Genomic DNA, 16,530 nt, shown 5'->3' with positions numbered 1-16,530 from the left:
TTATTTAGGCTGAGTACACAAGAAGCAGGAATTGAATCCTGACCTCAGAGATTCTGCATTTAGCAATCAAAAAATCACTATGACAGAAAGAAAAAGGGTAAAGACTATAACTGTCATAGAAGCTGAAACTTTCAAAACTTTAGAAATGACATAATTTTAGTTATGGGATCAGAAGGTTTTTTCAGTGCCATATGACATAGCTTATGCAATGGTTTTACATAACGCCATTTATCTCTTGTCTTAGTCCATTTGTGATGCTGCAACAAAATACCTGAGCCTGGGTCACTTATAAAGAACAAAAATTTATTTCCTCACAGTCTAGAGGCTAGGAAACTCAAGGTCAAGGTGCCAGCAAGTTCAGTGTCTGGTGAAGGCCATTCTTCTTAGATGGCATCTCCTAGGCCTCACACGGCAGAAGGGACGAAAAGCAAAAAAAGGGACAAACACTGTGTCCTCACATGGCAAACAGAAGAGAATGAAGTTACTCCCTCAAGCCCTTTCATAAGGGCTAGGACTCCAAGCTCACAGTTTAATCACATCTCAAAGGCCCCACCTCTTACACTATCGCATTGGTGATTAAGTTTCAACATGTGAATTTTGAGGAACACACTTAGACCATAGCATCTCTCAGCAAAGAATAAGGATGTTTCACAACATGCATCACCTATTGAAAAGACTTGTCAACACAAATAAAGCTCAACTGAGGGAGAGCTTTAAAAATAAATCTAAGGGTTTCTGGTTCAAGACGGCTGATAGAACTGGTGTTTCTCTTGTATCCTTCTCTTGATCCTACTAAAATGAGAGTAAAAGAATTTAAATGAATAAACCTACAACAATAAAAGATCTAGCATGGGAGGAGTGTCAATATAAAAAGCACATGGTATATTTTAGGAGGATAAAAGGAGATAGAGCTGCCTTGCCAGATGAAGCCAAACTGTCAAAAAGGGGACCTAAAAAAATGCCTCCTCAAGCCCCAGAAGACACCAGAGTCAAGGAAAGTAAAGTCCACAAAGGTATGACTGAAATATGGGGCTGAAAAGAAGGGAATTTACTGAAAGTGTCTAAGACCAGCTCCTCCCTCTCCTTCCCCACCCCATGGTCCTCTTATCGCTTTCCATGGTTTTAGCTACTGTGGCCAACCACAGTTCAAAAACATTACAGTATTTTGAGGGAGAAAGGCCACATTCACATAACTTTATTGCAGAATATTGGTGCAATTGTGCTATTTTATTATTAGTTATTGTTGCTAATCTCTTACTTTGTCTAATTTGTAAGTTAAACTTTATCATAGGTGTGTAGGTATAGGAAAAAGCAGTACTGTGTACATAGGATTTTGTACTATCCACAGTTCCGGACATCCATTGGGGTCTTGGATCGCATCCTCCACAGATAAGTGGAGGCTACTGTACTGGCAGCCAGCAGGTCAACAAGCTGCATTGAGAGGACACCCAGGCTGGATGAATGAATGAATGAGTAGAAGTAGATGGCACAATAAAACATTCAGGAATTCCCAGACTGAAAGCTGAGCTCAATTGGAAAAACAAAACAGGAATGAAAAAGAACACCCCCCTCTCTGTGATAAGCTCATTAATTCATGCTGACATTTTCTTCCTTCAGCTTCCCACTACGACATGATATCCCCAGAGAAATTATAACAGGTTCAGGAAAGCAATCCACAGGCTCTCTCATCTGCTCCTAAGATGAATTCCATCAAGTTAGTATTTAAAATCATGAGGTGGTCTCTGAATTGCCACATTCTGACATCCACAAGTGTACTAGATCGGTTTTGAAGAACAAGTTGGAGGTTACATCATTCCCAGAAGCTACGCATGAAAGGAAATGCCCATTAACTGAAAATTGATAGAAGGACCCCTGAGAAAAATTTTAGGTTATAAATAGGAAAAGAATGGCAATTAAACCACAAGCATCTTCTAGCCATTTTTTTAAAATCATCTCCTTATTTTTATGAAGGTCATGTAGGAAAATGAAGCTGATGATTCTCTAATGTAATTCCGTCACTAATACAACAGTCTGTTTGTCATTCCCTTAGGGGAGCTGTACTCGGGACAGAACAGCTAGCTATGTAATTGCAATTCCCACAATGAAAACCTAGAAAATATTTCACCACACATACAGTGTGTTGTAAAGGTCACTGTGAAAGCACAGCTCCGTCAAAGCCTGCAATCCGTCTCTCTCCCTCCTGTTATTCACCACCACACAGAGCTATATCAAAAGATCCATTCAAACAGGGTGTCTCAGACTTACATTATCAGCAGACACTGCTTTAATTAGCAGTGGTTTTCAAAGGACTGGATGGCTTCAAGAACTTGATTTGGACCATAAGGTAGAAATCTGGATCCTTATCAGTTTCACTTCTGAACTCCCAGCTTCTCTCCCTGAGTTCTAATAGACACAGCCCTCATTCTTTTAAAAAGAAGAAAGAACATGAAAACAGCAGCTAGGCTTTGGCCGTCTGTGCGCGTCCACTTTTTCCTCAACCTTCAGCGATGCAGAGGGGCTGAAAGTACGGTTGCAAAGGGACCGAGATATCTGTGTCACGTACGCTGCAGGGTATGATAAGAATTACAAAAGGGAATGAATATGCCCTGAAGAACCCATTTCAAAAATAACATTTAGGGCTGGCTGGTCAGCTCCATTGGTTAGAGTTTGGTGCTAATAACACTAAGGTTCAGGATTCGATCCCTGTACCGGCAAGCCACCAAAAAAAATCTGTTTCAATTTTTCTTTTTCTTGGCAGCTGGCCAGTACAGGGATCGAACATCAGAACTCGGTGTTAATTAGCACCATGCTGTAATCAACTGAGCTGACTGGACAGACCCTAAAACACAGATCTTATATACATATTTTCTAAATTTTTATTCCTGATGAAAACACAGCATCCACTTTATTTTATATAATATTAAGAGAGAATAGAATGCTTTGTTTTGATATTTTGATACTGATGTCCAGACACTTACATGATACTTTTTTCATCTATTCCACAGTTTTTCACCCGTGATTCAATTCCCAAATCTTTGCTGTTTCTCAGTGAAAACACAGAAAAAATATGCAATTTAATTTATGAGTACTGAACTGTGAATTTTCTATACCGAGAGAAAGGTTTCACCTAATAACAAGGACTTCTATTTTACATTTGGTCAGTGACGATATAAAAATATAAACTATTTCTAGGTTTCTAATGTTTGAATAAACAGGCAGTGCTTGGTATGGAAAGGATTTAATAAATCCACAGCCAGAGGACACTTTCCATAGACATATAAAATGCTAGAGAGCATAGCAATCTTTGCACATGCAATCCAGCTTCTCACTTTGTAGATGAGGAAAGCAAAGGGTAAGTGATTTGTCACAGGCCACAAAAACACAACAGTATTAGTCTCTTGGACTCAGATCCAGTATGCTTTTGACCACATTAGGTGACACTTAGGAAGAGACAGAAGTTCTCTTCTTTGGAATATTTGGAATAAGTCCTCATCACTGTTAAACACACACACACACACACACACACACACACACACACGCCCCAAAGAGACAGTTCCTTCATTTGCATTTCCATAGGTGTGTCAAGGTAGTACAAGGAGCATCTGCACTCACTCACCTACCCGGACTCATCATTTTTCCGGTCTCACCTCATTCTGCGATTATGCTCATTAGGACTTCAATTCCCACTGCTTGGTAATTTCTCACTGATCCCCATGTCACTACCAGCACAGCATCATACCTCCTCCTTCCATTTTTTTTATTTTATCCTACAAATTTTTCAGGAATTTTTAAGAATTTGTTACTGGCTCTATGAAGGGGAGGCCAGAAAGAGGTCAGGGTGAAATTACCTCCTATGCAGAAGAGATTTGAGAGCAACTATTTAGTTTTTCACTTTCATCTATCAAATGATCAGGATTCATGGTTACTGTTTGCAAATATACATCTTCAGCTGGAGTAAAACCAGCTTCTTATCACTGATAATGCTTGAGGAATGTCGCAGTTCTTTAAAGAATATTATTTTAATCAGTGAACTCTCTAATACCGTGTGTAGAGGTATCAATTCTACACACCTCTTTATTGACTTTTCAGAGAGTTATCTCCCTAAAAAATGGAAATTAATTGATCTTACTAAAAATTCAGAAGTGACAGTTCAGAAATTGAAAGAATCCTGGGTCTGAATTCCCACCATCTGTCTCCCAATTGAGGGATACTTATTGAGGAACTCACCATAAAATTTTGTTCACTGCCACCCCTCTGTTTTTTGAAAATAATTATTTCCATAGAATGTTTTGGATGTCAACTTACTACAGAGCTCTGACCCTTTTTGGAGAAAAGTGGATAATAAATTCAAAATATACTAATATGAATGAGTCATCTTGGGAGATGTGCCAAGTAGAGGCATAGAATGCACAATGGGCAACACAGACACTGTTTTAGTCCATTTTGTGTTGCTATAACAGAAATACCCAAGACTGGGTAATTTATAAGGAAAAGAGGTTTATTTGGCTTATGATTCTGAGACAGCTGCATCTGGCACGGGCCTCAGGCTGCTTCTACTCACGGTGGAAAGCGGCAGGCAGCCAGTGGGTACAAGCAGATCACATGGCAACAGGAAGCAAGAGAGGAGAGGAGGTGCCAGGGTCTTTTAAACAACCAGCTCTCATGGGAACTAATAGAGCAAGAACTCACTCACTACCCTTCCTCCCTTAGGAAGAGCATTAATCCATTCATGAGAGATCCGCCCCCAAGACCCACCTGCCACATTGGAGATCAGGTTTCCATGAGTTCTGGGAGGACAATACACCCAAACTCCATCAGAAACTTTAGGGAAAGCAGCAGCATTCTTAAAGATGCTGAGTGCCCCCCATTCCCCATGATGGCATCACCCATAAGAGCAAACATGAGCTAGCAGCACAGGAGAGTTACAGTTTGGGGACAAATTAACTCACATCTCCTACTACTAAAATCATCACACAGACAAAACGAACATCCAAGGCTACTTTATCAGTCGAATTCAGAATATAGCAAGTCATTGGTCAACTCCATGAGTAGCACAGAAAGGGGAAGAGGTTTCTGAAATAAATAATCCAATAATATAAAAAAGGAAATATTAATGTTTGTTTCTTTTCATCTTTCCTTCATTTTGCTCATCACCAAAATTAGTTTATTAAAAATATAATGCAATTGGGCTGGCCCGGTGGCGCACTGCGCTAGTGCGCCGCTTGGGAAGCGCGGCTGCGCTCCCGCCGAGGGTTCGGATCCCACATACAGACCGGTTCCCGCTCACTGGCTGAGCGAGGCGCGGGGGCAACACCGAGGGTTGCGATCCCGTTGCCGGTCCCGGTCCGGTACGGGGGCGACACTGAGGGTTGCAATCCGTGGCCGGACATGGAAAAAGACAAAAAAAAAAAAAATATATAATGCAATCAATAATGATATAAAGATAAATAGACCCAGTGCCTTACCTACAGAGGTTTACCACTTATTTAATTTAGATTTATCACTTATTTTATTATATGAATGTATTAGTCCGTTTTGTGTTGCTATAACAGAATACCTGAAACTGGGTAATTTATAAAGAAAAGAGGTTTGTTTGGCTTATGATTCTGGGAAAGCTGCATATGGCACAGGCCTTAGGCTGCTTCTACTCATGGCGGAAAGTGGCAGCAGCCGGCAGGTACAAGCAGATCACATGGTGAGAGGAAACAAGAGAGAGAGAGAGAAAGGAGGTGCCAGGGTCCTTTAAACAATCAGCTCTTGCAGGAACTAATAGAGCGAGAACTCACTCATTAATCCCTTCTCCCCCAGGGAGAGCATTAATCCATCCATGAGGGATCCGTCCCCGTGACTCAATCAGTTTCCAACACTGCCACATTGGAGATCGAATTTCCACATGAGTTTTGGAGGGAACAACACATCCAAACTCCATCAATGAAGTTGTCTTATAAGGAATGATGTATATATCAGAGACAATATTCAAGCCACACTGAAAATAATATTTAGATAACACATCAGAAACATCAGCAGTAGAAACTTTTTTGTCAGGTATGTCAGGGCCTACTGAGTGCCTGTTACCATTGACTCTAGACATAAATAGAAAGAAAAATAAATAGATAAGTAGATAGATATTATGATGCAATAAAATATGTTACTGCATAAAATGCTTTACAGCTGTTCCCATTGTTAAGACATTTTGATGAATAATTATAGACTTGTTATCACGAGCCTATGTGAGAAATTGAGATGTCTATGTTCTGTACATTTAGAATATTTCGAAGCTACTAAAACTTAAAAATAATCAAAGGATAATAATTGCCTTAAGAGCTAGGACTTTCTTTATCATGTGTGTTTCCACTATACCTCTAGTACTGTGTCTTGTTCAAAATAAGTGCTCAGAAATGTGTATTGATTTGAAAGTCTCTTTTTGTTTTTTTTCTCAGGACATTTCTACCTAATATGCAACAGCTCACATCTCAGAAGATGTTTCTCAACAAAACTCAAACTTGTCATCAGATAATGACATCAGGAATTACAACCAAAGCGATAATCCCACATTATTTGTTTGCGGACAGATTTCTTCTTAGAAAGTAATTAATTTTATTTCTATTAATGAAGCTATAAGTTAATAACTAATTTAATATTATTTAAGGAGCTACCCTTCAGTGAATTACCACAAAATTTTTAAACATATAGTTTTTTGTATTTTTACATTTTACCCACAGTTCAATTTCATTTTTCTTTTCAAAAATAGGCAGTATGAATGCCTTTTTCTGAAATTGATAAGAATGCTGCATTGTGAGATTTTAAGTAAATTTACATTTCATTGGATGAGCCTTTCATCCTCAAATTCAAGTTAAGTTAAAGTTTTTTAAATATAAAAGTTCAAATTTCAATTACTTAAAATACAATCTTTTAGCACCTTATAGCAGATATATTCTGTTTAAAAATTGCCAGATGACATATTTTCTTTCTCAATCTTAGAGTTACTTTTACTCAAGGAAACCATATTTGTGACATTCAGATATTGATTACTGTGTTGATTTGTAACCACCAAGTTTCAACATAAAATGAATTGGATCTTCTTCTTTTCATTATTTCTTTGATATTGAAAATTTGTTACTCGGGAAGATAAAACTGTCTCTTGAGACAAATTATACTAATGTGATAGAAATTATTAGATGCATGCATAAAATCTGTTCTTATCCTCTCTAAGAGAAAGAAAACATTATTATGTCAGAATGTCTTCAGGTACACAACCATTTTTACTATATTAATGCATGAGTTGCTTCTTTTCATTATAAAATCTCAGTTGAAGATAAACATAAGTGAAATTCTTTGTTGATGCATTTAATAATCTAAAAGAAAAGTCGTTTGGAGAGTGGTCAGGATTTATTGCCTGAGGTTTACTTATTTATTAAAACATACTAAATAGAAACGTATAGTAAATAGTACTTATTTTTAAAACTAGAAGTAACTTCATGTTATAAATACAAATGACACCCAGCTAGAATTTATTGTTCTATGTATGATTATTCTGAAAATGTAACTCATAAATACAATCAGACTACTAATTCATATGATAAAACATCATTTTCTAAAGTATGTTCCAGTGAAAACTAGTTTCTCAGAATTCACAGTTACTGCACACACATTAAAATGCATTAACATTCACAGGTGAGTTTAAGAAACACTAGATAAACTTTCAGAGTGTTTCACAGCCTTTAGTATGCTAAAACACAATACGAGTCTCCAAGGGCAAATGTACTGTATGGTGCACTCCCTAAACAGTGTTACCTGAATATTCTTGAGCATAGACCAGAACCACTTTTTATAGAGCAGTTTGAAAAATCAGAGTTCCTTGGAACATAGTTTGAAAAAGACATGATAGGAAAAACAAAAGATTCATTCAGCCCCAACACCAATTATTGTGGAATTAACCAAACTGAGATGTATTGTTATAAAATAATTCCCTCCCTTTCTCCACCCCCCACCACTTCCCACAAAAATTAGCCTTAATGTAAACTGATTTTGCAGAATCAATGACTGAGATATTCAACATGGCTTAATAGCTGTTTTTTCAAGGGGTAGAAATATCCTTCTAAGTCAATGCTAATTGATTTTTCTTTTCCATGTTTGAAAAATTGAACTAATATTAACCAGTTTATGACAAATTTCATTTGTATTGGTAGATTTAGGAAATCTTGAAGAATTTGAGAATCATTTTTTTTCTGATTATCTGTTGATGAATTGATGTAAAAGAAGTGTTTTCAATTGATAAGCACCCAAGAATCTTTACTTTTAAATCACCAAACAGCAATAAATTCAAGGGAAAATGTCAGTACTTAAAAGTAGCAATTCACTCACCAAGGGTAAGGTAAGATTTCCACTGTATGTACAATAAAGAATTCTGTTTCATTTTTTTGTCTATTTCTCTGGGTAGAATAAACTGAGTTTTAAAATCCTGCAGACTGTTGATTTTCTTACCTGTTTGATATAGGTCTTACTTTAGAAATGTTTATCAAATAAAGTCAACCATGCACGTTTCTTAATTATGTCATATATACGATAACATTTTTCATGATAAAGATCCTTATGAGAAACACAGCTTTAATTTTAAACAAGATGCTTATAACTCAACAATATGATAAAGTACACATATTTAAATATTATTAAATATTCCAATGGCAAGATATTCTCCCTTCTTAAAAACCACACTTTTAAAAACTTTACTGTTTAGAATAAATAAATTGAATAATTTTCAGAACATAGTGAACTCCACAAAAATACATTTTAAACTATCTTCAGCAACCTAGACAGTCAGACTATATTACACTGGTGTTAGTAAGGAACACAATGCTCCATGAATTTAAATTTTTGGATGTTTATCTGCATAAATAGCCAAAGTGTTTAGCTAAAATAATTTTTATCAGAAACTTTCACAGATATATATTTTCCAATTTTCTTAAATAGAAAATACTGAGCATAAGCTAATCTTTTCTTCTTAACACAGTGTCATGAGAATTCCTCTATCTGAAAGGTGTCTGAGTTACATAGCTCTGTGGTGTACATGAAATTGCTCTAGATACCAAGCTTTCACATGTTCCCTGAGAACTGTCTCTTCTCAGTGGAGCTTGGCTGTCTCACACCTTCTGATCTGGATCATATTTTTTCCTGATCTTCCGGAAGTTAATCAGAGGCTAGGCCTAGGCCTCTGCAACAGAGTAATGTTCATGCGTTTTATGACAGCTACTTCCTCTAAGGAGAGGTTTTTGGTCACTTCTAGATTTACAGCTGTGTTCAAGGTAGAGGCGGAGAGGCAAAATGTCTGATTTCCAGAAAGTGAAATGTTAATGCATCAGATTACTTCAATAACATAAGACCATTTTCATTTTGTGCCCTTGCCCCATGTCCACCACCTATATTTGCAAAACTTCCTGGAAAAGATTGCCAGGAAGCTCAGGATCAAATTTCACACTAATTCATAGCAACTCTTTATTTGTGTATTTATTTACTTCCTATCTGGTTCCATAAAGGTTTTATGACCACTAAGCCTTTATGTTTAGCATATCTGATTTTTCCTTTTACTTTAAAATGCATTTCAGCTTTCTCTTTCTATATTAAATACTCTGGGCACGTGCTTTTTAGTAAGTCAGGACAAAAACAGTTTAAAAATAGGCACAGGCTCTGACTTCACATACAGTACAGTTTTTAATCCTCACAAAAGCCTTCAAATTAAGTACTACTGTTCCCCATCTTGCAAATGAGTTAACTGAGACTCAGAAAGGTTAACCAAAATCCCATAATCTTAAATTTAGAAGTTGTGTAGTGAGAATTTTCACCCAGGCCTTTCTGAATCAAAATCCCTGGTTAGTTCTACATTGACACACAGCCTTTCAAAACAGTTAAAAAGCAAAATAGTCTGTGGCCATTACATGTTTGGACAATCATCTAGAGCAGAGGTCCACAGTTTATATTCAAAATAATGACCTAGATTCTTTAAGAAAAAGTTATATTTTATTCAATATATTTCTTTAAGACCTTGGGATTCTAATACACCAAGAATTTTCAACCCAGTACAGTTCTTTTTTTCCATTTTTCAAGTTTTAATACCATTAATAGTGTATAAACTTCAACTTCAGACATAAGAGCAACGCATTCCCACAAATTCAGTATTATTATAGTCAGTATGTTTTTACTTTTTATAATTTGCACTGCTATTAAAATTAGTCATGCCCTATTCTAATGTTAACTCTGTATCCACAGTAAATTTCCAAACATAATTAGCTACATATACCAATCAGATGATCTACAGACAGCACATTCTACTCAAGGTTATAGTATATCTTGTGTCTGAGCAAATATAAGTGACCACTACTATTCATTGACATTTAATTGCTTAGCATCAGGTAAACTTTATCCTTATAATGAAGTTAATTAAACTTACTCTATAAAGGGTTAAAATATTTTGTAATAATTATATATTTTCCTTGACAGATATCCCTGGTATTTCAGAGAGAAACTGGACTTTGAACACTTGCTAAGCTTCATATCAATAAATAAAACAATCTTCCAGTACTGAGGCCATCACAAGAAGGGCTCAAAATAAATGGATCCCAGTTTATAAAACAGTGGTAAAGCACATCATTTAACTAAATCAAATGTGCCCACATTCTAATAGTAACATTTTATGTGTAACCTTATTACATTGTTTTCAGGAAAGCCCATGGAACTCATTAATTTCAAGGTTGTTGACTAGCAAAACATGGAAATACAGGCTGGTTAGTACAACCTTTCCAATCTGTGACTGCTGCTCTTTTACCCAGTCAAGTACGTTATAAATCTGTGTATGCTAAATTTCACAAGTCTTACCGTCAGTTTCTCCTCTAAATTCTTGTTTAATAAGCTTCTTTTTTCATGCGTTTTGAATTCCATGTTAAAAGTAAATGAGAGAGAGAGAAAGACAGGGAGAGGAAGAGAGAGAGAGAAACAGAGGTTCAGATTCTGTCTAGAAAATAATTTGACATGCTTACATGTTAGATACTGCAGGACATTCCAAGTTGTGAGAGCCTAGGACACTATCAGAAAGCCCTGGCGATAATTTCTGGTTAGCTAGTGTTTCCATTTATAGACGTTCAAACCCCATAAACAGAGCACTAAAGAGAAGTCAGGCAGCTGGTCTTAGATAATGATAAATGTCACTAGATATAAAAGCAAACTCTTCAACAGAATATTCCAACAGGTTAGGTTTCCTGAACCAAGAAAGATGTATATGACAAAAAGCCACTATCAAAGAATTCATTAATAGCTGTTGGAGCAGAATAAAATATACTCTAGACTATAGACCTAATAAATCAGTTAAAGAGGATAAATGCAATAGTCGTATAGCAAATATGAGTCAATGGTCCAGTACTTTCAAATTCCAATTTATGTCCTGGCAGTGCAGACATTTGTGCATTACTTTTCAGATCAAAGAAAAATGTCACTTACAGGGAAAGGGCAAAAGATAACTAATTAAAACTATAAAGACACACAAGACATATATTGAAGGGGTATGCCAATTTTACTTCATGAAAAGTTGGCAAGTGATGTTTAGATATACCATGAAATAAAAACAGTGTTTTCCTTTACAAAAACTGATTTTGTTTTTCGTTATCCTGGCTTTTCCACTGGCAACAAATTTATGACATAGGAAATGAAATTCATCTTTCCAACGGGTTTTCAGAATTCTTTAAAAAATGTTACATGCCTTAAAGGAAATTAATTGTGCAGCTTAATGGTAATTAATTCTCTGTGTTTTGCAGCAAAACAGATATGTGATGGCAATAAAAGAATAAAAATGGCTTGCAAAGTAAGCTAAGACTGATCTCTGTGGTGGCTTAATCCCTCAGCCTGCTTAAATGTCCTTTTAACACCTGTTTTTGGCCTTACCTCAAATTCCCTATCAGTTTTTCCTTCATTTCTTAAGAAAAGTTCTTAGAAAATGTGTTGTGAGACTCTCTCCTTTACAGTGACTGAGGTCAATTCTCAGTTGCCAGATGGGGTTGTTTCCATCGTCATGGAAGGATTGAGGACTTCAAAAGTGAAACATTTGGGAAGAAATAAACCCGGCCCTGCTTTAGGACGATGAATTCAGAAACACTATACTAGATTCATGTCCAAAGGAGACTTCCCCCTTTGGCCCGACTAAATTCTAGAGAGGGAATCATACATGCTGGTTGCCCTAACAAGTTGGAAAATGGAAGTCTTGAAGGTTTTTTAGCATGCAAGATCGATGTATGTCAAAAGCAAGGCAACTGTTGAAATTTTATGTGAACGGAACTTCCAAAAGCTCTCTAGAAAAAAGGAATCTAGAAAAAAGAAATTCAGTTCTTGCTCAGCATGCTAATTAAATGTCTAAAGTCGAAATCCAAGATCCAGGTAGGAGGAAAAGGAATGATGTGTGTGGTGCAGAGCTGGTTGAGAGAGAAGGTGATCGTGATACAGAAGAGTGCGCTGCTAGTGAGAAGAATGAAGTTTTAATTCAACAAACATGCACAGAGTACCTATAAAGGGTGAAGATTATCCTAGGGACAACAATATCCTAGGGATATTTTAAGTAATAAAATAATAATAATAATAATAATAAAATTAAAAGGCACAATCTCTGGACTTCTTTCCTCAACAAACTCGAAACCTAGGTGTACCTGGATATTAGTAGGATAACAATACTCTCATAGCACCCTTCTGCAACACTCACCATGTATCAGGTACTGCTTTAAGGTTTTCTATTTGTTATCTCAATTAATTCTCAAAACCACGTTAGAAGGTAGATACTATTGCTTTTCCTATGTTATGGGCTGAATTATATCCCCCTAAATTTATATGTTGAAGTGTTAATCTTCTGACACCCTAGAACATGACTGCATTTAGAGATAGGTTCTTTAAATTGGTAACTAAGTTTATTTTTATTTTTATTTTTATTTATTTTTATTTTTTTTTTGTCTTTTTGTCTTTTTTCGTGCCCGGCAACGGATCGCAACCCTCAGTGTCGCGCCCGTACCGGACCGGGACCGGCAATGGGATCGCAACCCTCGGTGTTGCCCCCGCTCCTCGCTCAGCCAGTGAGCGGCCGGTCTGTATGTGGGATCCGAACCCTCGGCGGGAGCGCCGCCGCACTTCCCAAGCGGCGCACTGTAGCAGTGCGCCACCGGGCCGGCCCAAAATTGGTAACTAAGTTTAAATGAGGTCATTAGGGTGGGCCTAATCCAATATGATGGTGTCCTTCTAAGAAGAGAAAATTAGAACACAGACACTCCCAGAAGGAAGACCTTGTGAAGACAGTGAGAAGATAGCCATCTATAAGAAGAGAGGCCTCAGAAGAAACCAACCCTGCTGACACCTTGATCTCAGACTTCCACACTCCAGAACTATGAGGAAATAAATTGTTGTTGTTTAAGCCGCCCACTCTCTGTTATTTGTTATGGCAGTCCTATCAAACTAATATATCCATTTCAAAGTTGAAAAAACAAGACAGAGTTCCACAACTATTAAGTGGCAATCAAGTCCCCCAGTCTAAGCTCCTATCTAGCCACTGTGCATGTTAGCTCCCCTGAATAGATAACTTCATCAACAGTAACAGGGTGCATGAGTAAATAGTGTCAGCACTGTATGGCAAATACTATCAACTCCATTCATTTTCAGAGACATGTTTAAACATATTTTAGATATGATTTAGGGACAGGAGCTTTTCTTAGGTAAAATTATGTCCATGCAAATACTAGCTCTCACCCACTTGCTGGTCAGACAGTTCTCAAATGGCTAAAGAGAAGAGATCAAAGAAATGGTAAATTTTGCAATGATAAATATGCTAATTACCCTGATTTGATCATCACACATGGTACACATGTATTGAAATATAACTCTGCATCCCATAAAAATGTACAATCAATTGAAAAATAAATTCCTTTAAAATTAAAAAAATTAAATGTAGGAAAAAAATAAAAGTCCTTGAACCACACTGGTCTCCTGTCTGTTGTCAGTCACAACAAACATATTCTTCCCTTGGGGACTTTCTTTCCACAGTGTTCTACCCACAGACTGTCATGTGGCTCTCTACTCACTTCATCTGGGTCTTCCCTAGTGACTGCATCTAAAATAGAAAACCCACCACTCTCCATCCACTCATTTACTGTTTTCTTCTTAACAGCTTTTATCATTTTTAGCATTAAAGTATTTGACATTATTTTTTAAGTTAATCCATATCTACTTATTTGTAGTTTGTTTCACCTGTTAGAGTAAGCCCCAGACTGTGCTTTATTTATTATTTTATCCTGACACTTAGAACATAGTAAGAGCTAAATAACTACCTGTACAGGAAAGAGGGCAGGAAGGAAAGAAAAGAAAGGGGAAAAAAAGCAAAGAAGGAAGTAAAGAAGGTAGGAGGAAGGGCACGAGGGAGCGTAGGGTAGAAAATGTATCAAATGGATGAGACTCAAGACATTTAATACATAACTTATTAATAAGACGTTTGGTAGAAACAGAGGAATAGAACACATATTTATCCAACACGAATTATACTACAGATGATTGTTCAAGACATTGATCTTACTCAAACAACTATTAGAGTAAAAGAGAAATAAATGGACTTAGGAAGCAAGAAGAAATAGATTCATATGCATATTCTGCCACTTTCTAATTGGGTCACTTTGAGCAAATTGCATAATTCTCAGAGTTTCCATTCCCTTTACCTCGAATAGAGGGATCATACCAACTGTGTAATGCTGTTACAAGAATTAAGCATGCTAATGTGTGCAAAGAACTTAACACAGTGTCTGGCATCAAGCAGGTTCTCAGGAAAAGTGTGTGCCATCTTGTCCCTAGACCATATGATGCTTATCTAGAAAAAGGTTACTTCAAAGGTAGTATCAAAATCCTAACAAATGTGGCACAAAAATTAACAGAGAGGATATGCACAAGTCATTTAACTGATAAGGAACTTGTATCCAAAATATATAAAAAAATTCTTACAACTCAACAATAAAAGACAAATAAATCAATTTAAAATGGGTAAAAGATTTGAATAGACATTTCCCCAAAGAAGACAAACAAATAGCCAACAAGAAAATGAAAAGATGTTCAACATCAGAGTGATTAAGAAATACAAATCAAAACCGGTAGATAATACTTCATACCTATGAGGATGGCTAAAATAACAGACAATAACAAAGATGGCAAAGATGTGGAGAAACTGGAACTCTCATACATTGCTAGTGGAATTGCAAAGTCATACAGCCACCTTAAAAAACAGCGTGGCAGCTCCTCAAAATGTTATACATCAAATTACCATATGACCCAGCAATTCCACTTCTAGATTTCTACACCAAAGAAGCAAAAACATGCCTATACAAAAACTTCTACATAAATGTTCATGACAGCATTATTCATTATAGTCAAAAAGTAGAAACAATATAAATATCGATCAACACATGAATGGTGAAATAGGTGCGGTATATTCATACAAGGGAATATTATTCAACAGTAAAAAAACAAAGTATTAACACATGTGACAACATGGATGAACCTCAAAAATATAATAAGTGAAAGAAGTCAGTCACAAAAGGTCACATATTCTATGATTCATTTATATGAAATATCCAGAATAGGAAAATCCATGGACATGGACAGATAATTTGTGACTTCCAGGGGTAGGGGAGAAGGAAGAATGGGGAGAAACTTCTCATGGGTGCAGGGTTTCTTTTCCAGGTGACAAAAATGTTACAGTACTAGATAGTGATGATGATTGCACAACTTTGGGAATATATTAAAAACCACCGAAGTGTATATACCCTTTAAAAGGATGAATTTTATGGTATACAAATTATATCTCAATAAGGCTTTTTAAGCAATTTAACAGAAGAAAAGCTGTAATTATTTTCTATGCTGGAAATTTATTTTTTCCAATACTACAGAATGCACAATGGGTCACTCCAAATAGGAAATTAAAATCTATGCCACAGTAGGCAAGCAAGAACTCCAACCAAAACTGAAACAAATGAGCTTCAGTAAATGACATTTGCTTCAAGATACTGCCACCTCACTCCATTTCTTTGCATTATCCCACGTATTTTGCAAATAAGTGACTGTTGATTTTGTGCCTATATTTAAAAACTGGGGGAGAGTGGAGTTTGCAACTGTATTAGTCCATTTTGTGTTGCTTATAACAAAATACTTGGAACTGGGTGATTTATAAAGAAAATGAAATTAATTGCTTACAGTTTCTGAGGCTGAGAAGTCCAAAGTCCATCTGGTGGTGGCGACAGTGACCCAGGGGTCTCACCTTGCAAGAGGGTGGAAGCAGAGAGAGCAGAGAGATTCTCCTCTTCTTTTAAAGCCCTCAGAACCACACCCCTGACCACCAAATTTAATCCATTCACTAGGCACGGTCCTACAATCCAATCACCTCTTCAAGGCTCCACCTTTCAATTACCATAATAGAATTTTCCACACCCTTAACCATCACAGTGGGGCGCTAGGTTTCTAATACATAAAACA

The 16,530-nt window shown here is 36.6% G+C and overlaps 1 protein-coding gene across 1 annotated transcript in view; it reads right to left on the bottom strand.

Moving 5' to 3' along the window:
• The window catches only part of LOC103593296 (muscular LMNA-interacting protein-like), a 131,241-nt gene extending 120,186 nt beyond the window's left edge, over nucleotides 1–11,055 (bottom strand). Inside the window, exon 1 of the mRNA XM_008576254.1 lies at nucleotides 10,870–11,055. Within this exon, the coding sequence (XP_008574476.1) occupies nucleotides 10,870–10,932 (63 nt within the window). The 5' untranslated portion in view covers nucleotides 10,933–11,055. The remainder of the gene's footprint in view (nucleotides 1–10,869) is intronic.
• Nucleotides 11,056–16,530: the final 5,475 nt, after the last annotated feature.

Source organism: Galeopterus variegatus, unplaced genomic scaffold (assembly GCF_000696425.1).
Source record: "Galeopterus variegatus unplaced genomic scaffold, G_variegatus-3.0.2 Scaffold1317, whole genome shotgun sequence".
NCBI classification, from domain to species: Eukaryota; Metazoa; Chordata; class Mammalia; order Dermoptera; family Cynocephalidae; genus Galeopterus; species Galeopterus variegatus.
The sequence above is the reverse complement of the archived record's forward strand: the minus strand, read 5'-3'. Positions and strand labels throughout refer to the sequence as shown.